Genomic DNA, 25,967 nt, shown 5'->3' with positions numbered 1-25,967 from the left:
ATAAATTTTGGTTATAACAAAAGGCAGCATTTACATTATCATGACTGCATAAATATCATTATTTTCCAAACTAAGTAGTGCTTTCTAATTACATTTTTTCACTCAACTTTTTGTTTTTCCTGTAGTTCACAGTTGCCTGAATTCTTTTTGTAACGTGCTTTGTTTTTTATGACCCTTTTCTCCTACAGACCTGTCAAACAGTATTTTCCCCAACACTCAAGGACCTCAAGCAATCTATCAATTTCCCCCACCTTTTTTTTCCTCCAGAAGATCTCCCTCTCACAACCTCTTATTGTTCTATTACAATCATGATTGGTTGCTGCCTAACCCTAGTATATAATTGTACAAGAGAAGGAGAATCATTCTCTCCTTCTTCTGTGCTGGATTCCCAATTTCCTGGATCCCCTACTTTTTTTTATTATTTCCTCATTTTTCTGAAACACACATATTCTTATAACATGATGGCTAAATTATTTAGTCCCTGAATGCTTAAAATCTCTTTATTATTTTTTTTTTTGTTTTGGAAAAATTTCAAATTTATAGAAGAGCTGTAAGAAGAAGAATATACATGAAATACTTGTTACCCTTTACCCAGACTCACTTATTAATATTTTACTCAATTTTCTTTAGCATTTTCTTTTTCTTCCTTTCTTTCTCTCTTGTGGATGGGTGAATGGATAGATGATAGAATAGATAGACAAATAATCATTTTTTTCTAAAATAATTAAGGAGAAGGTACATAGGCCGAGCATGGTGGCTTATGCCTGTAGTCCCAGCACTTAGGTAGGCTGAGGCGGGCAGACAACCTGAGGTCAGGAGTTCAAGAGCAGCCTGACCAACATGGTGAAACCCCATCTCTACTAAAAATACAAAATTAGCCAGGCGTGGTGGCACATGCCTGTAATCCCAGTTACTTGGGAGGCTGAGGCAGGAGAATCACTTGAACCCAGGAGGCGGAGGTTGCAGTGAGCCAAGATCACACCATTGCACTCCAGCCTGGGCAAAAAGAGGGAATCTACATCTCAAAAAAAAAAAAAAAAAGTTACATACATCATGGCCCTTTATCTATAAATACTTCAGTGTGTATGTAGTATTTCCAAGGAATAAATATTCTCCAAATAACCATAACGCAGTTATCAACTTTAATAAATTTAACATTGATCCAACGTTTTTATATATTGTCTAGATTCTAATGTTGTAAATTGGCCCAACAATGTCTGTTATAGCAGTTTATTTCTTCTCTACTAGAACATTCAGTCAGATCAAGCATTGCATTTAGTTGACATGTCTCTTTAGTCACTCATAATCTGGAATCTTTTCTCAATCTTTGTCTTTTACACCAATTAACACTTTTTTAAGAATACAGAAACTCCTTTTGTAATATTACATACTCTATTTTGGGCTTATCTGGTGCATCCTTGTGGTTAGATCCAGATATTCGTCTCTGGTTAGAAAATTCATTCAAGTGTTGTGCCTTTCTCAGATCATCACATATGGAGGTCACAATTTCTACACACTCCTCATTGGTGGTGTTAAGTTTTTGTGTCCAGTCAAGATGTTGTACAATCTCTAGATGCTTACTGTGCTTTCTCTTGCAACTAATAAGCTTTCCATTGGTAGATATTTAAGACTATACAGATATTCTCCTCCTCATTAAATTTCCCCCCTAGATTCAGCAACCATTAATGATTCTTACCTGAACCAATCTTTACTATAATGCTTGCAATATGATTATTTTTCTAACTCCAGCATTCTCAGTACATTTATCAGTCAGTCTGCTCACATTCATTTACTTCTGATGGATATTTGACTATGGGTATAATTCTAGGTTGAAAGTAATTTTCTTCAGGATTTTGAAGGCAATCCTTCACTATCTTTCAGCATCCCATGTTGCTATTGAGAAGCCTGGTGCCATTCTGAATCCAGTTTCCTGATGTGTACTCTTTTCTTTATCCTTGGTGTTCTGACATTATACTATAATGTATTGGGATTTTTAAAATTTTTGCCCTTTTTTCCTAGAGTCCTTCTTCCCAGTTTTTCATCCTCCTCCTCTTCCTCCAATTTGAACTGGTTGTTGCCTAAGACAGGCGCACAATTGTCTTCCTGTTCCTTCACTTTTCTATGAATATTTGATCCTCCATTTCCTGAACACAGTTTTTCTCTTTTTTGGTTTATTCCCTAATTTTGCTAAACCACACCTTCTATAGTACTATATCTCAAGCAATTTGTTAATGGAAAAAAATTGCTAAATGATACACTGAAACTAATATAGAATCACTGTACATAGTTGTACATGGCATAACTATCTCCAGTGCCCCTGGAATAACAGCATCTATGTTACTTTTTAAAATGTACAAATTAGCAGAATATTGTGCACATGTCCCGATTAACAAGTAAGCTATAATATGTTTAATGGATGCAGGAGATGTGAGTCTCCTGGCTCACATCTGCAATCCCAGCGCTTTGGTAAGCCGAGGCTGGAGGATCACTTGAGGCCAGGAGTTCGAGACCAGGCTGGGCAACACAGTAAGAACTCATCTCACTGGCCGCGGTGGCTCACACCTGTAATCCTAGCATTTTGGGAGGCTGAGGCAGGCGCATCATTTGAGGTCAGGAGTTTGAAACCAGTCTGGCCAACAGGTTGAAACTCTGTCTCTACTAAAAATACAAAAAAATTAGCTGGGCGTGATGGCAGGCGCTTTATTCCCAGCTATTTGGGAGTCTGAAGCAGGAGAATCGCTTGAACCCAGGAGGCGGAGGTTGCAGTGAGCCAAGATCGCACCACTGCACTCCAGCCTGGGTGACAGAGGGAGACTCTGTCTCAAAAAAAAAAGAAAAAGAAAAAAGAATCCATCTCTACAAAAATTAAAGATTAAAAAATTAGCCAGGTGTGGTGACAGACACCTGTAGTCCCAGCTACTAGGGAGGCTGAGGTAGGAGGATTGCTTGAGACCAAGAGGCCTAGGAAGCAGTAAGCCATGACTGGGCCACTGCACTCCAGCCTGGGTGACAAAGCAAGACCCTGTCCCAAAAATAAAGTAATATTATGTATTACTTACGAACTCCAGAAAAATAACAGAGGGAAACAGGGAGAACAACAAAAGGGATCTCCATTTTAATTCAAGTATTTTCTTTCCTTCCTTCCCTTTAATTTAAATATTTCTCTTCCTTCCTTCCTCCCTCCCTCCGTCCTTCTTTCTTCTTTTTTTTTGAGACAGGGTCTCACTCTGTCACCCAGGCTGGAGTGCAGTGGTGCAATCACAGGTCACTGCAATCACTGCCTTCTGGGCTCAGGTGATAGTCCTGCCTCAGCCTCCCAAGTAGCTGGGATTACGGGCATGTGCCACCACAACTGGCTAATTTTTTCATTTTTTGTAGATACAGGTTGTCACCATGTTTCCCAGGCTGGTCTCCAACTCCTGGGCTCAAGTGATCTACCTGCCTCAGCCTCTCAAAGTGCTGTGTTTACAGGCATGAGCTGCCAGACCTGGCCCTATTTCTTTCATTAAAAAAAAAAATCCTTGGAAATAAACTTTTAAAAATCATGACTGTTTCATCATGTGTGTACAAGTTGTTTCTCAAAGTATTTAAAAGAGATTCAAAGGCTGGGCACAGTGTCTCATGCTTGGAATCCCAGCACTTTGGGAGGCCAAGGAAGGAGGAGCACTTGAGCCCAAGAGTTTGAGACCAGCAACATAGCAAGATCTCTACTAAAAATAGTAAATTTAGCCAAGCATGGTGGCAGGCACCTGTAGTTCCAGCTACTCAGGAAGCTGAGGCAGAAGTGCTTGAGTCTGAGAGGTCAAGGCTACAGTGTGCTATGATCACACCATGGCGCTCCAGCCTGGGCGACAGAGGGAGATCCTGTCTCTAAATAAATAAATGAGATTCAAAATGGAAATATCCGAAATGTTCAATAATGAGACTGCTTACGTAAAGAGTTTAAGTCCAGGGAATGTAATATTATACATCCATGAAACCTATTATAGCTTACTTGTTAATTGGGACATGTGCATGATATTCGGCTAACTGAAAAACAGAAATTTACAATAGGATATGCATAATATAATTTGTGTATGTGTACATATGTGTGTTCACTAAGTATTAAAAGTGGTGGAATTCAGGCCTAGGTACTTTTCTAGGTAAGTTTTTTGCTCTAAGCACATATTTCTTTTATAGTTAGAAAATATTTATTTATTCATTTCGGTTAATTTAGAAAGTTTATTTTGCGAAGATTGAGGATGTGCCCATGACATAGCCTCAGGAAATCCAGATATGTGCCCAAGGTAGTCAGGGCACAGCTTGGTTTTATACATTTAGGAAGAGACATGAGACATCAATGAATATATGTAAGTACATTGGTCTGGTCTGGAGAGGCGGGACAACTTGAAGAAAAGGCAGGAAGACTCCAAGCAGGGAGGGAGCTTCCAGGTCAGCTAGGTGATACCCAAAGGCTTACATTCTTTAGAGTTTCCAATTAGACTTTCCAAAGGAGGAAGATCAGATATTCATCTATCTCAGTGAGCAGAGGAGTGACTTTGAATAGAAGGCAGGTTTGCCCTAAGCAGTTCCCTGCTTGAGTAGAACACAATTCTTTAAATTTAAAAGGTGCTTACATAGCTGGGTGCGGTGGCTCACGCCTATAATCCCAGCACATCCCAGCACTTTGGGAGACCCAGGCTGGTGGCTCACCCGAGGTTGGGAATTCCAGACCAGCCTGGCCAATATGGAGAAACCCCGTCTCTACTAAAAATACAAAATTATCCGGGCATGGTGGCACATGCCTGTAATCCCAGCTACTCAGGAGGCTAAGGCAGGAGACTCACTTGAACCCAGGAGGCACAGGTTGAGGCAAGCCGAGATTGTGCCATTGCACTCCAGCCTGGGCAACAAGGGCAAAAACTCCGTCTCAAAAAAAAAAAAAAAGCTGCTTATATAACCAAAAGATTAAAAATGGACAATCTGTACAAGTGATATAGACATCCCTTCTAGGTTGTTTATAAAACAATTAAGCACTTTGTTTATGGAAAATGAGCGATCTGAAAAGTACAAGAAAATCGCTCTGTCCCTGGCTCATAGCGGCTGTAAAGAGAACCTCCCTTCTCAGTAACAAGCATAATTTGTCTTCAGATTTCTGCTGTCTATACATTTGACACTCATTATTTACACCTCTACCATCTAATGGACATCACTCCTTCCATAATTAACCAATTTGATAGTCACTGAAGAACAAATTACAATTGAACTGCTAAGAGTACCTGCAAAAACAGAAATAAAAACAAACAAACAAAAAAAGCCTTATTTCATGTAAGTACTTGATACACTGAAAACTGCTGCTATAACTTGAGACTGTTATTGTTAGAAAATTAGCATCAGGGCTGAGTGTGCGCATCAATATACTTCAGCTTTGTCCCCAACCACTGCAACCGTTAGCAAGATCATTTACTCTCTCTGGAGCCTCATTTCTTTTTATATAAACCTGAAATGTAAAAATCTAACCTTTCAATGCCCTGTGCTTAAATGTCAAATGGGGAGTAGTACCAGGAAAGAATATCTTTTTATCATTATTAAAATCCAAGGTGTCCTTGTGGAAGCAGCAAAATGGAGTAGATTGAAACTTTTGGGCCAACTGCAATTTCCTATAACACCACAAATCCATTGAAACAGGAAAGTAGATCAGTGGAAATGAAATCGTAACAATGGTTGCTGACTCATTGAAGAGAAAGATATGAGCTAGCCTTACAATTGGGTTTCATGTAATACAATTGTCAAATGCCCTGTAGTCCCAGCTACTTGGGAGGCTGAGGGAGAAGGATCGCTTGACCCTAGGAGTTCAAATCGTTTGGGCAACATAGAAAACTTTGTCTCTTAAAAACAAATTGTCAAAAGTTTTCTTTATGAAATATATTAAATCATCAGGCTTTTAAAACGATTTTTAGATTAAGACAAGTTATGTAACTTACTTCTGGACAGCCACGAAATAAGATATTATTACTGATATACTTCATAGCAATGTTGAAAGGCCACATTTTGAAAAATACAGGCATACCTTGGAGATATTGCAGGTTTGCTTCCAGACAACTGTAATAAAATGTTTAACACAATAAAGGGAGTCACACAATTACTTTTATTTCCCAGTACCTATAAAAGTTATGTTTGATCTATAGTATAGTCTATTAAGTTTGCAATAGCATTATATCTGACAATGTACATACTTTAAAATATTTTATTGCTAAAAGATGCTAACAATAATCTAAGTCTTCAGTGAGTCTTTGTTGTTGGAAGAGAGTCTTGCCTCACTGTTGATGGCTGCTGAATGATCGGTGTGGTGGTTGCTGAAGGTTAGTGTGGCTCTAGCGATTTCTTTAAATGAGACAACAATGAAGGTTGCAGCATCAACTGACTCTTCCTTTCCCAAAGATTTATCTGTAGCATGTGATACTGTTGGATAGCCTTTTACCTACAGTAGAACTTTCTTCAAAATTGGAGTCAATCCTCTCAAACTCTGCTGCTGTTTTATCAACTAAGTTTATGTAATATTCTAAGTCCTTTGTTGTCATTTCAACAATGGTCACAGGATCTTCATAAGGAGTAGGTCCTATCTCAAGAAACCACTTTCGTGGCTCTTCCATTAGAAGCAATTCATCTGTTCACGTTTTATCATGAGATTGCAGCAATTCAGTCACATATTCAGGTTCCATTTCTAATTCTAGTTATCTTGCTATTTCCACCTGCAGTTACTTTGTCCACTGAAGTCTTGAACCCCTCAAAGTCATCCATCAGGGTTGAGGTCAGTCTTCCAAACTCCTGTTGATATTCTGACCTTCTCCCATGAATTGCAAATGTCCTTCATGGCATCTAGAATGATGAATCCTTTCCAGGTTTTCAAGTTACTTTGTACAGAAGAATCACTATGGCAGCCACAGCCTTACAAAATGTATTCCTTAAATAATACTTGAAAGTCAAAATTACTCCTTGAACCATGGAGTAATGGATCCTGCAGAATGGATGTTGTTTAGCAGACATGAAAACATTAATCTCTTTGTACATCTCCATCAGAACTCTTGGGTGACCAGATGCATTATCAATGTGCAGTAAAATTTTGAACGAAATTTTTTTTTTTTTTTTAGACAGTCTCACTCTGTCACCCAGGCTGAAGCACAGTGGTGCAACCTCAGGTCACCACAACCTCTGCCTCGCGGGTTCAAGCAATTCTTCTGTCTCAGCCTCCCAAGTAGCTGGGATTACAGGCACGCACCACCACATCCAGCTAATTTTTGTATTTTTAGTAGAGACAGGGTTTCACCATGTTGGTCAGGCTGCTCTCGAACTCCTGACCTCAAGTGACCTGCCTGCCTTGTTCTCCCACAGTGCTGGGATTATAGGCGTTTGAGCCACTGCACCTGACAGAAATTGTTTTTCCTAATATTTAATAGGTCTCAACAGTTGGCTTAAAATGTTCAGTAAACCATGCTGTAAACAGATGTGCTGTCATCCAGGCTTTGTTCTTCCATTTCTAGTGCACACGCAGAGTGGATTTAGTGTAATTCTCATGGGCCCTAGGATTTTCTGAATGGTAAATGAGCGTTGGCTTCAACTGAAAGTTACCAGCTGCACAAACCCCTAACAAGAGAGTTGAGCAGTTCTTTGACACTTTTAAGCCAGGGATTAACTTCTCCTCTCCATGAAAGTCCTAGACGGTTTCTTCTTCCAAAACAAGGCTGTCTGATCCATATTGAAAATCTCGTTTGGTGAAGCAACTTCATCAATTAACTTAGCTAGATCTGGATAAATTGCTACAGCTTCTACACCAGCACTTGCTGCTTCGCCTTGCACTTTTATGATGACTTCTTAAACCTCATGAACCAACCTCTGCTAGCTTCAAACTTTTCTTCTGCAGCTTCCTCACTTCTCTCAGCCTTCATACAATGGAAGTTACAGCCTTGCTCTGGATTAGGCTTTGGCTTAAGGGAATTTGTGGTTGGTTTGATCTACTATGCAGACCACTAAAACTTTCTCCACATCAGTAATAATGCTGTTTCACTTTTTTTGGTTTCATTGTCACACATGCTAGAGTGCGGTGGCACAATCATAGCTCACTGTAGCCTCGAACTCCTTGGCTAAAGGGATCCTCTCACTTCAGCCTCCCAAGTACATCAGACTACAGGCACGCACGATGACACCCAGCTAAATTTTTAATTTTTTGTAGAGACAGGGGTCTCACTATGTGGCCCAAGCTGGTCTCAGACTCCTGGCTTCAGGGGATCCTCCCACTTTGGCTCCCCAAAGTGCTGGGATTCTAGGCGTAGCCACTGCCTGCACCCGGCCACTTTATTATCGTTCATGTGTTCCCTGGAGTAGTACTTTTCATTTCCTTCAAGAACTTTTCCTTTGCATTCACAACTTGACTGTTTGGCAGAAGCAGTCTAGCTTTTGGCCTATCTCAGCTTTTGACATTAGCCTTCCTCACTAAGCTGACTTTTTCACTTAAACACTTGGAGGCATTTGTAGGGTTATCAATTGGTCTAATTTCAATACTGTTGTGTCTGAGAGAATAGTGAGGTCTGAGGAGAAGGAGAGACATGGGGAACCATCAGTTAGTGGAGTAATCAGAACACACACACACATCAACTAAGCTGACTGTCTTACATGGATGCAGTTTGTGGCACCCCAAAACAATTACAATAGAAACATAAAAGATCACTGATCATCAAGACGCATATAATGAAAAGTTTGAAATATTGTAAGTTACCAAAACATGACACAGAAAAATGAAGTGAGCACACGCTGTCGAAAAAAAAATTGCCCTGATAGTCTTGCTCAACACAGGCTTGCCACAAAACTTCAGTTTGTAAAAAATGCAATATCCGCAAAACACAATAAAACAAAGTGCAATAAAATGAGGTATGCCTGTACTTCGATAATCACTAATTCATTATATTTTAGAAACAAACATCTGTTTTACACAAGAAATAGGTGGCAAAGGTGGAGGGTGTTGGACAATTGGCAGGTAGCACTTGGGACTGGATTCCTGAGACAGAATGAGAGCAGTAGCAGAATAAAGGAGACAGGATAGAGACGGAACTACCTTTTATACTTTCTCAGCTGTGACACTAATGCTTACCTCTCTGTGCTTTCTTTATAATTTTGTATAAAATATGTATATTTCTAAATAGTACCTTATTTTAGATTTTTAAAAATTTCAGCAAATCATGTTACAGGCCAGGCGCAGTGGCTCATGCCTGTAATCCCAACACTTTGGGAGGCCAAGGCGGGTGGATCACTTGAGGCCAGGAGCTCAAGACCAGCCTGGCCAACATGGTGAAACCCCGTCTCTACTAAAAATTTAAAAATAAGCTGGGCGTGGTGGCACACACCTGTAATCTGAGCTACTTGGGAGGCTGAGGCAAGAGAATCACTTGAACCCGAGAGGTGGAGGTTGCAGTGAGCCAAGATTGCACCACTGCACTCCAGGCTGGGCAACAGAGCAAGATTCCATCTTAAAAAATAGTAATAATACTATTATAGTGTAGGGTGTTTTTGTTTTTGTTTTTTCAACTTGGGTTTGGGGAGTTTGTTTTTTGCTTTGTTCTGTTTGATGATCATTGTATATAATATCTGGTAGTATAAAACCCCCTTGTTCTTCAAAATTGGGTTAGCTACTCTGTGTCCTTTGCCTCTCTATACGCAGGCCCCTCTGGAATTTTGACATTGTTTTTACGAATTCATTTGATAAAAATTGAAATCTTGACGAAACTAATATTTCCTACCCATGAATATAGTGCATCCTTCTGTCATTTAGGTCACTTTCAATGCCTATAATGGGTATCTGATATTTTACAGCTGCCCAACGTATTTTGAAAACCCCTTCCCCATTTTCAGACTTCTCCATATTATGACTGTCTTCCCAGGCAGAACCCAAAAACTGTATTTCCCAGAAGCCCCTGCAACTTGGACATACATATATAACCAACTCCCACTGAGCAGGTACACCCTAGCTGAAGACAGAGGACCCTACCGAAATGATTGTGGGGATATTTTTACTACAGAATGTGAAACGACCTTCCTGGTAGTCCAGTCTCTGTCTTCAATGGGGGTGGCAGTCCAGTAGCAGGCACCAGCAGCTGCTGAGTTTCCACTGGAACCAGTTGGTTCTGTGGTTGGTCATTTTTCCTGGCTTCTGCCTATGTGGCATCCCAGCTTAGTTCCTCTTAGACATTTTGTAAGCTAATTAATAGTATGCAGCAAATCTAAGGTGGATTCTTCAGTCTACTACTGATCACTGACACAGAATGAGGAACCAGAAGTGGGTTACTGAGTGTGACAGAACCTTAAAACAGTAGCACTATTTAGCGGAAGTGACTGAGAATATGGTGGTGAAGAATCAGATACTGCAAGCTGAAAAGTAGATGGGCGAAACGAAGTGGCCACAGCTCTTCTGGACTCAAGTTGGCTCCATATGTTCTCATTCTGGCACGGGGCTGAAGGCACAGCCACTTTCTGGAGCTTGCTGTTCTCTCGCAGAAGGCAGAAACAACCATCAGCTGAGCATGAGAACTGAGAGGGATGTTTTGGAAGTTAAAGAAGAGAGGAAGTATAAAGTAGTGGCCTAGGAAAGCAGGGGAGTTAAGTGGACTCCAAAAAGTGTAGTATGACCGTCAGGAAACATTAAGGGCCTCCATGAAGTTACTGGTCATGAATTTAAAGTGACAATTCAGCACGGTAGTAGGCTTTCTCTTGATCACTTCTGGTGCAGGAACAGAGAAGGCAAAGAACTGTATTTAGTCAGAGATGAGGTTTTGCCAAACGAGCATGACAAAGCAAGAGAAGGGCAAGGGAGTTAAGGGAGACTGGAAAGGAATTATTTTAAGAATTGACCATAGAGTTTAAGCTGGGTAAAGGAGGAGGGGTGGGCATTTTCTGTCTGAAGCATATCTCTTAAAGTATGGTCCATTCTAAAGATCTGGCCATCACCACAGATATCCAAAATCAGAATTTCTGCAAGACAGAAAACTCTTCTTTTTACAAGCACATCACATAATTCAGGCACATGGTAAAGTTTAAAAACCAATAATGTAAAGGTTTTGCTATTAACTGTTATAGAGAAACATCTAGATAGCAACAGCAGCACAAAAGAAAAAAATGTATGGACCCTTCCATCAATGCTTAGGACTTAATGTTTACATTAATGCCAATAAATGCATAATTCAAGTTCTTTTCCCAGTAACTACTTCACACAGTCCTCTGAATGGTTGTAAAGGATCCTCATCAAAGCCACTTCCAAGAGCAATCCCAAATTCCACTTCACTAACCTACCACATAAGCCTAGCCACTGACCCACTAAACAGCTCCCTTTATTTCTAAAGAACAATTTTGGAGGCTTATTCAGATTCCCCTCAAGTTGGCTTTACACCATTACTTTTATTTCTTTAGTAATTCATCAAATTCATATTTACAGTTCATAAATATGAAATAAAATATAGAAGCCAGTGCTCACAAAGAAAAAAAAAAAATGCTCATCAAGAAAAATCTACAAAACACATGCAACGAAGATGAATGAATGCCTTTGTGTATATTTACTTAGGAAATAAAAGTTAAAAGAAACATCTAGATATCAAGAGCAAAACTAAAGAAAAAAACTTCATGTTTACAGACATGATTGCTCTCACTGCCATCAACATATACTTCTTTTTTTTACTGTTTATTTCACACTATCTTTTGCATAGATGTATGAGATTCTCAAAGATGTGTGCCAAGGGCAACATAACTTCAACTGTATTAATACCTCACCTAGCCATGGGCCCACTAAACAATCTCCATTAATCTCTACGGTCCATTGTTGGAAGCTTATTCCAATTCTCTACCAGTAGCCACAGGTCTTGTACATTTCTCCCAGGCTGCTTATCTCTAATCATAATGGCCTAACACAGGGATATCCTCTTTTCCAAACTTTCCTAACACCAAAGTGTTCTACCACCAGCAACCCCACAATGCAGATACAGCCACTGTTGTTCAAGCCTGAAAGGGACTAAAGCAAAGGTTCAGTATTTCCATTTTCTACCCAGAAGAGATTATATAAACATGGTCTTTAAATGTATATAGATGATAATGGAATTTATGTTGAAACAGCTGTAACACATGTAAGGTGAGGAAAAAAATACGAATGAAACTCAAATTAGGTTGGAGGCCGGGCACAGTGGCTCACTTCTGTAATCCCAGCACTTTGGGGGACCAAGACAGGCAGATCACTTGAGGTCAGGTGTTTGAGACCAGCCTGGCCAACATGGCAAAACCCTGTCTCTTCTAAAAATACAAAAATTAGCTGGGGGTGGTGATGTGTGCCTGTAAACCCAGCTATTCGGGAATCTGAAGGAAGAGAATCGCTTGAACCCAGGAGGTGGAGGTTGCAGTGAGCCAAGATCACACCGCTGCACTCCAGCCTGGGTGACAGAGCAAGACCCTGTCTCAAAAAAAAAAAAATTAGGTTGGAGATTTACTGGGCATAAGAACCATAAGACTGCCAAGATAAAGCTCATGAGGAGTGAGAAGAAGGGGTGAGAATAACTGGGGAAGGTTTCACAGTGGGAGTAAGATCCTGGAAGACACGCACTATTTGGGCAGATGAAGAAGGTATTCCAGATGTAGGCAGCAGCATGAACAAATTCCCAGAGGTAGGAATGAGCACAGCATGTGGAAAGGTCAGTGAAGGCACAGCCACAGCTGGAGCAGAACAGGATCCCTGGAGAAGAACAGGAGGTAAGGCTGGAGAGGGGCACTGGGGACTGACTAGGGATGGCCCAAGAACCTTGACCGGCTTCTTTTCCACAGGGTGCAATTTCTGATGCTGAACAAAACTTCCATACCATTTGAAGGCTTTCCCACACACCTTACATTCATAAGGCTTCTCCCCAGTGTGAACTCTCTGATGCTGAATGGAGGCTATTTTCTGAGTGAAGGCTTTGCCGCACTCCTTACACTGGTAAGGTTTCTCCCCAGTATGAATTCTCTGATGGACAATAAAAAGTGACCTACAACCGAAAGCTTTCCAACATTCCTTACATTTATAGAGTTTCTCTCCCGTGTGTAATCTCTGATGCTGCAGGTAGGCCGCACTCCTACGGAAAGCCTTCCCACACTCTTTACATTCATAGGGTTTCTCTCCAGTGTGGATCCTCTGATGCTGAGTCAAGGCTGTGTTGGAACTCAAACCTTTGCCACACTCCTTACATTCATAGGGCCCTTCTCCAATGTGGTTTTTCTCATGTACAATACAGTCATAGCTGGACTTGAAAGCTTTGCCACACTCCTTACACTTAAAGGGCTTTTCCCCAGTGTGACTCATCTGATGCCGAATGAGCTTTGAGTTATATCGGAAGATTTTCCCACATTCTTTACATTCATAGAACTTCATTCCACCTCGAAGTATCAGGTTCGGATTTAGATTGAAAGTCTGCTGCATTGCCTTGCTTTTAAAATCAAAGTGCTGAGAAACGTTCCTGAGAAGTCCTCCTACCGGCATTCTGTGCAACTCTGTTTCTTCAGAGGCTTCCTGCTTTATAACTGGCCCTTCATTTTTGATCCAGGACTCACCACCTGACCAAAGAAACCACAAGGGTTCCTAGTTACAAAACTGGGAGAAAAGTAGGATCCAGTGTTCCTAATTTTCTCTTGCAGAATGTAATTTTTAAAAACATACCTGTGAAATGGTTATATACAAGCATCTATAAAGGAGGATGAGAGAGACAAAGAAAAATAATGACAGGCCAGGTGTGGTGGCTCATGCCTGTAATATCGGCACTTTGGGAGGCTGAGGCAAGCGGATGGCTTGAGCTCAGGAATTCGAGACCAGCCTGGGCAACTTGGCGAAACCCAGTCTCCACAAAAAAATACAAAAATTAGCCGGGTGTGGTGCTGCACATCTGTGGTCCTAGCTACTAGGGAGGCTGAGGTGGGAGGATCACTTGAGCCCAGGAGGCAGAGGTTGCAGTGAGTGGAGATTGTGCTACTGTACTTCAGCCTGGGTAGCAGAGCTAGACCCTGTCTCAAAAAAAAAATAGAAAAATAATGACATAGAATTGGAGAAGTAAAGACACAGAAATGGAACAGGAAAGATAGCCAAGAAGTGCTCCCCATGAGGAAGGCTGGAAAACTGAACTAAGGTAGGTGAAATGGGAAGAAGGGGAATCAAGAATGAGAAGGAAAGAAGGCAGGAGGGACAAGAAAGAAAAAAGAAGGAGAGAATAAGAAAGAACAGCAAGAAATGGGAAAATTTTTTAAAGAGAGACAGAAACCCAGAAGAGGAGAAAGGAATGAGAGACTGGGAAGAATAGAGAAGCAGCTCCAACACTAGAAGAGGTCTTGCAGACTGAGAAACACAAACCAGGAAAAAAATGGATCCCAATGTCCTACCTGTAACCCAGGCAATCACCCCAAATTCTAAACAATGTCCTAGTTATCCTATATTTAAATATTCCACACAATATTCTGGGATAGAAGATGATTAGTTTCAGAAAGTCAGCTGGAACAGAAGTTGGATCAGAGAGCTGTAAGCCACTGTGGTACCACTGCTAAAGGAACCACTATATACAAAAGCATGTATGCGTGAGAAGGCTTGAAATTTTCTTCCAAAAAAACGGAAACGCAAGTAACCAAAACCTTCCAGGACTGGTAAGTCATCTCAGGAAAATTTTAGGTGGCGGGTGTGTGCATATGTGCATGTGTGCATATGTGTGTGTGGGTAGGGGGCTATGATGGGAGAATATTCCTAGCCCTTTCGTCTATAGTCCCATCTATGGTAAATATAATGTAGATCTAAAGATTATGGCAAATGAAACTCTTAAGTGATTTAGATACTAAAAAGGCCAATTAAAGCCATTCTTTTCAGGGCTGAAGGCCTAAAGTAAAATGTATAGCTATAGCACAAATAAGTCAGTTTGGCCCAAAAAAATCATATTTTCCTTAAATTTGGCTGAAACCCCACTTCTTTGCAATGAAAAATGGCATACAATTAAAACTTCTCCACCGGTAAGTAAGAAAAAAGTGGTTTAGGAGCTACTGGGTTACAGCTTTTCTGCCTCGGAGGACAGCCACATGAATGTGCAGACAGCGCGAGGCCATGTACTCCTAGAGGCGGTCTTTCGAAGCTCAGGGTCAGAACTCAGTGTGAGTTCTGAGAGTGCAGTGAGTATCGACTTATAAATAACTGGGAGCTTTGTTCCCTGAAGCATAAGAAACACTTCTTACCTAGTAAACCAGGAAGGCAAAACAAGAAACTTAACCACTGGATTCTCATACTCACCTTGACTGATGCCTCTCGGAATCTCGGTGTCCCAGGGATCTGGGCCCCATGGTGCTTCCCCTCTCTCCAGGTGGGAGATCAGAGCAGGTTTGGGGAATGGAAACGCTACTTTATGAAGAAAAGAGAAAGACAAATCGAGGGGAGATGTCCAGAGCTATTCCTGGGATCTTTCTCAGCCCACCCTCCATCAGGCTACCTGGGAGAGAAACGGAACATCAGCAGACCAAGTGAGAGTTCCGACAAGGAGGTCCAAACTGTGCTCCACGATAAAGCCAAGGAGGTATGATTCTCCTCAGAAAGAAGCTGCAATCTGGCCCTGACTCAGAAGAAGGGAAACTCCCTCAGGAAAAATGTACCTACTGCTCCCCTGGGAGACCCTTCCACAAAGCGAGGGCCAACATCCCCAGAAAACTGGATAGACAAAGGAACAAAGGGCTCACCTAGGGTGCCAGAAAGAATGCTTTCCCTCAGGGCCCGGGACCACACTGTTCCTGGAGTATAAGGAAGTCTAATTTCAAAACCAAAGGGAAGCCAGGCACAGTGGCACACGTCTATAGTCCCAGCTACTTGGGAGGCTGAAGCAGGAGAATTGCTTGAGCCCAGGAGTTTGAGGCTGCAGTGAGCCATGGCCATGCCACTGCCCTCCAGCCTAGATGACAGAGCAAGACCCTGTCTCAAAACAAACAAAAAAGCAAAAAACAAACAAAAACAAAGAAACCCAGGGATTTCCCTACCCAGTATTTCTGGAGGCTGGTGATTGCAAAACTCTCCTCTGAAGTCATCAAACCCAAGGGCTACTAGAATCCCCAAAACATGTGAGGAAGATAGCAAACTGTTACAAAGGACCACAGAGGGAGGGAGGCCTTACCCAGGGAAGCCACATTTGCATAATTCTCCAGCATCACCTCCCCGTATAGGGCCCTCTGCGCAGGGTCGAGGCTGGCCCATTGATTCTGGGTGAAGTAAACAGCCACATCCTCAAAGGTCACTGACTCCTGAAACAACAGGTTCCTGCTCAATCTCTGAGTGAGGAGTAGAAGGAAGAAGGGAGCAGCTTGAGCTTCAGGGAAGGGATAAACCTGCCTGCACCCACAACTCTGAGCCCCACGGAAGATCTGCTCAAACAAGAGCATCCACCACCACAGCCGGGGCGAGCCCTCAGCCAGTAGTTCCACTTTCAAATGGGGAACACTCTCCCATCTACTCTCCCAACACTCTCCCATCTACTAAGCTCTGGAGCCCCTAGCTGCTACTGATTCTTATAGCCTGGCATCCAGTTGCTTTCTCCCTGGTAACAGCATCAACTCCTAGGTTCCTAGCTTCACAGATCTGTCCCCCTGGCACCTCCTACCCTCAGGTACTCCATAATCCTCTCTCCTTATTTGCTATACACCAACCACTACAGACAGCGGCTACTCACCCTGTGATATGGTATGGCTGTGTCCCCACCCAAATCTCACCTTGAATTACCACATGTTGTGGGAGGGACCTGGTGAGAGATAATTGAATCATGGGGGCAAGTCTTTCCCATGCTGTTCTCGTGACAGTGAGTAAGTCTCACGAGATCTGATGGTTTTAAAAAGAGGAGTTCCCCTGCCCAAACTCTCTCATTTTTCTCTTGCCGCCACAATGTAAGAAGGGTCTATCACCTCCCACCATGACTCTGAGGCCTCCCCTGCCATGTGGAACTGTAAGTCCAATTAAACCTGTTTTTCTTCCCAGTCTTAGGTATGTCTTTATCAGCAGCGTGAAAATGAACTAATACACCCTGTATCCACCCATCCAAGGGGCACATGCACAGCCCCCATCTGCTCCTTGTACCTAGCTTCTCTTTGGTTCTCCCCAACACTGTCTACAATGTAGAGAGAAGCATGTTAGAAATATCACCAGTATTTTGCAAATTTCTCTTTTCCACCTTTTTGCCTTATCAGAAAGCTGGCTCTCTTGAAAGAAACCTGTAGCCTGCCCATTCTGACCCTCTTCTCTGAACCACCGGTCTTGAAAGACAAGCTGGCAGTGCCAGGTCCTTGGGCACAGATCTGTCCCCCAGTTTTCTGAGCTCCATCACATCCACCAAGGCTGTCGCTTCACTAGGTGTTCCCCTCTCTGACTCCCTCCCCTGGGGCTATCTCCATCTTCCCAAGAATGAAGACAACTATACTTGTTGATTAGCCCTGTGCACCAGGCCCCTAGGTTGGTTATTTTATTTATTTATTTATTTATTTATTTATTTATTTTAATTATTTTTTTGAGACGGAGTCTTGCTCTGTCACCTAGGCAGGCTGGAGTACAGTGGTGCAATCTCGGCTCACTGCAATCTCTGCCTCCCAAATTCAAGTGATTCTCTAGCCTTAGTCTCCCCCAAGTAGCTGGGATTATAGGCACACACCACCATGCCAGGCTAATTTTTGTATTTTTAGTAGAGACGGGATTTCAACATGTTGGCCAGGCTAGTCTCAAACTCCTGACCTCTGGTGATTCATCCGCCTCAGCTCCCCAAAGTGCTGGGATTACAGGCATGAGCTACCAAGCCCAGCCTTTTTTTGTTTGTTTGTTTTGTTTTGTTTTTTAGAGACAGGGTTTCACCATATTGCGCAGGCTGATCTCAAACTCCTAGGTTCAAGCAATCCACTTGTCTCGGTCTCTCAAAGTGCTAGGATTACAGGTGTGAGCCACCACGCCCAGCCAAGGTTGGTAATGTTACATCTTGTTTTTCATTTAATCATTACAAAACATATGTGAAATAAGAATTACTATTCCCATTTTTCAAATGATGAAACTTAGATTCAAAAGTTCAATTACTTTGCTGAAGATCACATAGCCAGGAAGCGGTAGAAAGGGAACTTCAATACAGATCTGCCAGACAACAAACGTGGGCTCTACTAACACACCAAGCTGTCTCCCACACTGGGCTCACAAACTTCCCCAAAAACATGGCTAACCCCTGAACCTGGTGCTGCCCTATCTTTGGAGAATAGCTTCTCAAACTCCTCAACTCCAAAAATCACCATTCAAACCATCTTTAGTGTACTCCCTCCAGGCCATATGGGCCCCCTCCTCCAATTTAAATTGGGGGTCATCTATTTCAAAACTACACACACCACCCTGGAAGCCCGAGCCTCTGAACCTTCCATGAGGCCCCAGAGCAGTTCCAGATGGTGCCCACTGGCTACTTTCTCTGGTTGTTGTTGTTTTTTTTTTTTTTTTTTTTTTTTTTAGCAGAATCTCGCTCTGTTGCCCAGGCTGGAGTGAGGTGTTGTGATCTCGGCTCACTGCAACCTCTGCCCCCTGGGTTCAAGCGATTCTCCTGCCTCAGCTTCCTAGGTAGCTGGGATAATAGGCACCAACCACCACACCTAGCTAATTTTTGTATTTTTAGTAGAGACAGGGTTTCACCATTTTGGCCAGGCTGGTCTTGAACTCCTGACCTTAGGTGATCCACCTGAAAGTGGACCCCAAAGTGCTAGGATTACAGGCGTGAGCCACTGCACCCGGCCTTTCTCTTCTTCTAGAGTTCAGCATACTGCAAACCACAGAGACTAGACTCTCAGCTTGGAGGAGGTTTCATGACCTGTACGCTTTCTCACCTTGATGCTCCCACAGATGATTCCACCTCCCAGAAGAGTCTCATTACGCTATGCAGTCAGCCTTGTTCTTTTCAGATGCTGAAAATAAAATACCTACCAACAGAGGCACAGTCAAGCTCCTAACTCTTGCATGCACATTCTACATTCTGTCTCCTGGGAGCCCTTAAAGCAGCATATGGACTGGAGTGGGCACAGGGGAATAGAGAAAAAGGAATATGACTGTAACTGGTCTCGAAGGAAGGAGGGAAGAACTGTACATCAAGGATAAATTCTGGCAACTCAAACTGCTTAGAGCAGCTCTGCTGGCTCTGCACGCAGGTCCTTATGAGACGGTGTCTTTTCAAACAAGAGCAAGTAGAGAACTCAGCTCTAAAAGATGCTGAAAGGAAAAAATAAAATAAACGCAGACACTCCTCAAAGGGAGAGCCAGTCTTTAAACTGAGCAATGACGAGGTCCAAAGGGCCCCCAAAATAATGTGAGCCAAAAGCCCAAACAGCAGACTGGATCATGTTGTCCTGTATACAATTACTGTACTGCTCCAACAAGCCATTAAGGGCTTCTGAGGACAGTAACCACAGGCTCACAGATAAAACCAAATTTCACCTCCACTTACAGCAAGTCAAACCTCACACCCTGACATCTCCAGAGCTTCTCTCACAACTTTCTCCTCCCAGCCTACATCCATCATCTCTTCTTCCACAAACTGTCTGCCTCTCCTGCCATCTACTATCCTCAAGTTTCATGAGCCCTAGAAAATGCCTAATATTAAGGAAAAAACATTGTTTTAAGGCAGTTGGGTTTGGGATATCTTTTTGTTCTTCCTGTGGATGGTCCCTATGTACCTCACCTTATTTCATTTTTCTCCACAGTATTATTCATCTTGTCATATGATATGGTTTATCATCTATCTCCGCCCACCAGAATGTAACTCCATGAGGCAAGAATTGTTTGTTCATGATTGGTTTACTAGCACACAGTAGAGTGCCTAACATGTACCAGATGCTTAATATATATTTCCTAAGAGTTTATTTCAAAAACGGTTACCCATTAAAAAAATTGTTTTAACTTATGAAGAGAGTAAGAAAACAACAGCAAACACCATCTAAACAGTAAAATGCTACAATAAATCCATTAAAGTTGATAGTTGACAATTTACCATAAGCTGAGGTTTTACTTTCTGCAAAAGATGGGAAAGGAGCATATATATAGGACAGGAATGAACATAAATATCTCTGCTTGCAGATAAAATAACTATCTGCCTAAAGACATCTAAGTACCAAGAAAACAAACTAAAAACATTTAGAGCTGATAAAACAATTCACTAAATTATCTAGATATAGAATAAGTAAACCAAAATTATTAGCTTTCCTAAGTACCATCATAAACAACTGGAAGATACACTGAAAGAAACTAAGATGCCATTCACACAAAAAATTGCTAAGAATGAACCTAAGAGAAATCAGTGAGAACAGGATGGAAGAACACTAAATGTTTACTAAGATACATTTAAAAAGAACTGAATAAATTGGAACTTATGGTGTTTCTGAACAGGAAGAATCAAACTTGTAAAGATGTCAATTATCTCCAAATTTACTCATGAATTCAATAAAATCCACTCTCCTACCAAAAAAAACCCATGAAATTTGTGCAGGGGTGGGAGATCATTTAAAGTCATCTAGAAAAGCATGCGTGAAAAACTAGCAAACAATGTTTTGGAGAAGACAATTGAAAGAAAAAAATGAGGGGGAATTAAACTTTATTTTAAAAGGATAACACATTAAGAATATGAGAAGACATACTAAAGTGTGGGAGAAAATATTTGCAGAAGACATATCTGATAAAGCACTATTATCCAAAATATACAAAGAACTCTTTATGAACAAGCCAATTAAGAAACAGGCAAAAAACCTCAACAGACACCTCAACAAAGCAAATATACAGATAGCAAATAGGCATATGAAACTATGTTCAAGATTATATGTCATTAGGGAACCGCAATGAAAACAATGAGATACCACTATATACCTATTAGAAAGGCCAAAATCCAAAACACTGACACCACCAAATGCTGGCCGGGATGTGAAACGACAGAATGCTCATTCATTGCTGGTGGGAATGAATGCAAAATGGGACAGCCACTTTGGAAGAGAGTTTGTCAATTTCTTACAAACTAAACACACTCTTACCATACAACCCAGCAGTCATGCTCCTTGTTACTTAACTAAAGGAGTCGAAAACTTCTGTCCACACAAAAACCTGTAGGTGGACATTTATAGGGGCTTTTTTTCATTATCGCCAAAACTTGGAACCAACCAAGGTGTCGTTCAGTAGGTGAATGGATAAGCTGTAGTATATATAGACAATGGAATATTATTCAGCACTAAAACAAAATGATCTATCAAGTCATGAAAACACATAGAGGAAATGAAATGCATTATCACTAAGTGAAAGAAGCCAATCTGAAAATGCTACATACTGTATTATTCTGGCTATATGACATTTTGGAACTGGCAAAACTATGAAGAGAATACAAAAATCAATTGATGGTTGTCAACTGGGACGGGACTAAGGGGAAAGTAAGGATGGATAAGAGAAGCATAAGGTATTTTTAGGGCAGTGAAACTATTCTGCATAATACTATAATAGTGGATACATGTCATCATCAAGAGTGAACCCTAATGTAAACTATCGACTTTGAATGACACTGATGTGTCAGTATAGGTTCACTCCCTATAACAAAAGTGTTACTCTGATGTGGAATATTAATATTGAAGAAGGTTGTGCGTTTTGTGGTGGCAGGAGATAAATGGGAACTCTTGCTTTCTGCCCAATTTTGTTATCAACTAAAACTGCTCTAAAAACTATTTTAAGTACCAGTGTTAAATGGTTTCACGGTAGTTATTTCTCAATCAAACCTCATATGCTGTTTAGGACATATCGGAGAATAAGGAAAGAAAAAAAGGATTTCCATTCTTCTAAAGACACTGACATTGTACTGTGCTGATACCAGACTTGTATTTGAACTTCTATCAGAACTTGTATATACATGTGTAGGGGCAGGGAATACATGGGAAATCTCTGTACCTTCCATTTAATTTTGCTGTGAACCGAAAACTGCTCCAGAAAATAAAAACTATAAATAAATTAATTAAATTAAAAAGTAAAATGCAGCCTGGCCAACATGGTGAAACCCCTTCTCTACTAAAAATAAAAAATTAGCAAGCGTGGTGGCACATGCCTGTAATCCCAGCTACTTGGGAGGCTGAGGCAGGAGAGTCGCCTGAACCCGGGAGGCGGAGGTTGTGGTGAGCCAAGATGACACCATTGCACTAGAGCCTAGGTGACAAGAGCGAAACTTCGTCTCAAAAAAAAAAAAGGAAAACACTTAATATCTTACCTGACCGCAGTATCTTCTTAATTGACCAACACCTTTCTACAGAATTTGCCACTAAGGGCTGGGAAGATCCTTTTAATATATAAATCCAACTCTGTCACTCTGTCATCTCCCTGCCTAAAATTCTTCAGTGCCTTCCCAATGAACCAGTACAGAAACCACTGTCCTCACCATGACCTATAATACAGGTATCTATTTCTTCCATCTCATATTGAACCACTTTCTCTGACCCCTTCCGGTTTTTAGAGTACATCCAGCCTTCCCTTCAACTTCACAGTCCTTGCATCTAGCATTTAGAAAATGTACATTTAAGTAACAATACTAGTCTCTCTGGGATACATGCAATACAATTCGTTGGCAATCTCTCCAATAAAGAATTTCTGATTTCAGGCTGGAGTGGTGGTTTATACCTATAATCCCAGCACTTTGGGAAGCCGAAGTGGGCGGATCACCTGAACTCAGGAGTTCGAGACCAGCCTGGCCAACGTGGTGTAAACCCCGTCTCTACTAAAAAGACAAAAATTAGCTGCACATGGCAGCGCACACCTGTAATCCCAGCTACTCAGGAGGCTGAGGTATGAGAATCACTTGAACCCGGGAGGCAGAGGCTGCAGTGAGCCAAGATCATAGCAGCACTCCAGCCTGGCGGCAGGGCGAGACTCCGTCTCAAAAAAAAAAAAAAAAAAAAAAAGTCTGATTTCAGCAGGTAACTTTCATTTCTAGAACATGATCTGAATTTCCAAATTCAGAAAGAATTCATTGGCATAGGTCCCCTGTCTTTCATTTAAATCTATACATCCACTCTCTATACACAAAACTTTTATTTTCCCAGTACATATTTACATCTGCCATAGCCCTAGAGATAGATACAAAGGGGAAAACACAGCTTGGCCAAGTTAGGCCTTCCTGATCCTTTCCTGATTATGTGATAGCTAAAGTGAGTTTAAAAAAAAAAGACTTAAGCTCAGCTCACCTGAGGCCAAGTTGCTTGGAGCATGGCGGATGTCCCCCGGCTTCATGCACTGTCTTCTGGGTTTGGACAAGCAAGATCCTCAGGAGCTAAGAGAAAAACAGCCATGAGTGCTAAGGACCCTGTCCTCCACCACCTACAGCAACCTATGGCCATCCTAGTTTCCACATTTCCAGCACTGGATGCAGGGAGATTCTACTAGGACTCCCTCTAATTGTTCTCACGCTGATAGCCCCAACCTTATGAGCTGTTCTGCCTGGTCTTCAGGACAATCTTCCACCTGCCTGCTCAGTCCGAAGAGCTTTTTTTGAGCCCATTCCCACGGGCAGACCGAGGGACCCAAGAGCCCTGTCCCTATTGTATTGGGTCTCTACAAACGTAGAGTCTTTACAGAATGATTATAGGCAAGATGACGCTGACTCGAAAGAAAGAACCTCAGGAGAAGAGGGACTGGAGTGGCTAAATGTGAATTAAGGGTAAAATACTCAGCGTCCCAGTGGGTGATGCTGACCGAAGACCCCACCCAACCGGGATCTTAACACTCCACCCAAGAAAGCAGGCGACCCCAAACATCAGAAACGTCAGTACCGGGAGCGAGAGGCTGTCAGGGCAAGTTCTTTAGGGTAGAAAAGAGTATCAGGCCTCGGTGGCAAAGGGCTGGACCCGGGCTGTAGAAGCCAGAGTAACCACCTTGGCGGCTTCGGCGAGGCCCAGATGCCCACGGTCCGGGTGAAGGAGGGGCGGGCCGCCATTGGGACCAAGTTCAGGGGAAGTGGGAGGTGACGAGCCGCCAGGGGCAGCGAGGAAGCCGGCACCGGGCGGACCTGGCACGTAGAACTCGCTGAAACCCACGCTCTGCCGAACACCGAGGGGCTGTTCACTAACTAAACGCCGAGCCGGAAGGGCGAGTGCGCGCCCAGGGCCCCTCTAGGCCCCCGGAGGCCGCCATCTCGGTCGCCCCGCGGCCAGACCCGCCCCGCCTCTCATGGCTGGCCCCGCCCTGCGGAAGAGGAGAGGTCGCGGCGACCGGCTGGGCTGAGAGGCCAGTGGCGGACCGGCAGTATGGGGCTCTCAGCCCGGGCTTCTCCGGCAGCCGTCGGCATTGCCTTGGGAGTGTCACCGACTGATGCAGCCTGCCTCTCCCCATACCTCACCCTGTAGGCACAAGTGGGGCCCCAGTTCACTGGCAGCTGTTGGCCGCCTTCACCCCGTGGCTCACCTGAAGCCTGGGCCGTGCAGGTGAGGTGAGAATGGCGCCTGCTTTGTCATCTCTAAGAGGCCCAAGCCTAGGATCTTGCTTGGGTCCTCAGCTGGGCAGTCCTCAGGGAAACCATGGTTTCCACTTGCCCTTTTAGCCCTCTGCCTTCCAAGGACCTAGATGTGCATGGAACCTTTTAGGACAGATTCATTTAACAACCAAAACACCCTGGCGACGGTTGCCAGGCATCCTGTATATACAGGACATGTCCTATATTAAATGATCTTGTCCAGTGTTGACTTTGGCAGGACACCCTAAATGTCTTACATTTAGCTTTTTCCAATAAATTACAAAAACTCGTAGTGAGAGCTATTTTTCTGCTAACTGGCACTTAAATAACTTAAATGTTAACACCGGCTGAAATATATATATCTCATACTTCCACAAATAATGATCTGGACAGTCCTTTATGGTCTGTTCTGTAAGTTGGACTGCAGGAAGAAAAAACAGTGAAGAGGGGAGTCTGCTAATTAAAAGAACTTATTTTTCATATTCAGGGAAGGAAAAGACTGTTTTTTGACCAAAGTCCCAAGTCACTAACAAGTACTTGCCATTAATTTACATAATTTTAGATCAGTACACGTAACTCTGAAAATCAACCAATACACAACAGCGTCACTCCAAGCTTCTGAACATGAGCCAGTCAGTGATAAACACTTCCTGAAGCCAGCCAGTCAGTGGCAGCCCTCCCCAACTCATTGGCAAGTACCTCTCTACTGTGCCCTTCCTTCTGGACAGGAGCCTTTCTCCAGTATCAAAGTGGTGCCAAGATGGACAGACTTTGTTTTACCTCGATCACACTGATACTTCTCCTGAACACAGTTCCAGATACCAGGCTCCTCCTCACCAGGCATTTCCATGCTATAAAGGGGAATTGGTCTCCCACCACTAAAAGATAAAAAATGATCCTGGGTATCTAGATATATTGCTTTATTACAGGGGTCCCACTTCTTGGATTTGTTATTCCTTTCTTAAGAATTAGACTGACTTATGAAGTCCTATTATGGAGAGTATACTAGGTATCTACTGCTGCATAACAAATCACCCTAAAGCCTTATGGCTGAAAACAAAACACACTATCTCTTAAAGTTTCTATGAATCAATGAACATAGGTCAGTCAGTCCTAAAAAGAGAAAAAAAAAAAATGGGTTCTGTGGATGAGGAATTCGGGAGTGGCTTGGCTGGATGGTACTGGCTTGGGATCTCTCATGAGGGTCTAGTCAGGTGTTACCTGGGACTGCAGTCACTTGAAAGTTGGACTGAGGCTGGGGATTTGCCTCAAAGGTAACTCACTCACATGGTTGGCACATAGGTGCCGGCTATTAGTGTGAAACTTCCCTTCTTGTGCTGGGTACAGTGGCTCAGACCTGTAATCCCAGCACTTCGGGAGGCCAAGGCAGGCAGATCACCTGAGGTCAGGAGTTTGAGGCCACCCTGGCCAACATGGCGAAACCCCGTC

The 25,967-nt window shown here is 42.5% G+C and overlaps 1 protein-coding gene across 12 annotated transcripts; it reads right to left on the bottom strand.

Annotated features, from left to right (window-relative positions):
• Positions 1-1,242: 1,242 nt before the first annotated feature.
• On the bottom strand, positions 1,243-24,778 carry LOC105480248 (zinc finger protein 621). Of its 12 annotated transcripts, none has more exons than XM_071091481.1 (5): positions 24,470-24,773; positions 23,254-23,339; positions 16,167-16,320; positions 15,299-15,406; positions 1,243-13,593 (listed from the first exon to the last, which is right to left on the bottom strand). In XM_071091481.1, exons 2-5 carry the CDS (start codon positions 23,275-23,277, stop codon positions 12,533-12,535), a joined length of 1,347 nt encoding a protein of 448 aa, XP_070947582.1. In that variant the 5' UTR covers positions 23,278-23,339; positions 24,470-24,773; the 3' UTR covers positions 1,243-12,532. The 12 variants fall into 12 exon arrangements, with proteins under 12 accessions (XP_070947582.1, XP_070947584.1, XP_011737131.2 ...); XM_071091483.1 differs by having other exon boundaries at positions 16,167-16,293; positions 24,470-24,762; XM_011738829.3 differs by lacking the exon at positions 24,470-24,773 and adding an exon at positions 23,839-24,438 and having other exon boundaries at positions 15,299-15,403.
• Positions 24,779-25,967: the final 1,189 nt, after the last annotated feature.

This window comes from Macaca nemestrina, chromosome 2 (genome assembly GCF_043159975.1).
Source record: "Macaca nemestrina isolate mMacNem1 chromosome 2, mMacNem.hap1, whole genome shotgun sequence".
NCBI classification, from domain to species: Eukaryota; Metazoa; Chordata; class Mammalia; order Primates; family Cercopithecidae; genus Macaca; species Macaca nemestrina.
This window is presented reverse-complemented; position numbering and strand designations above follow the sequence as displayed.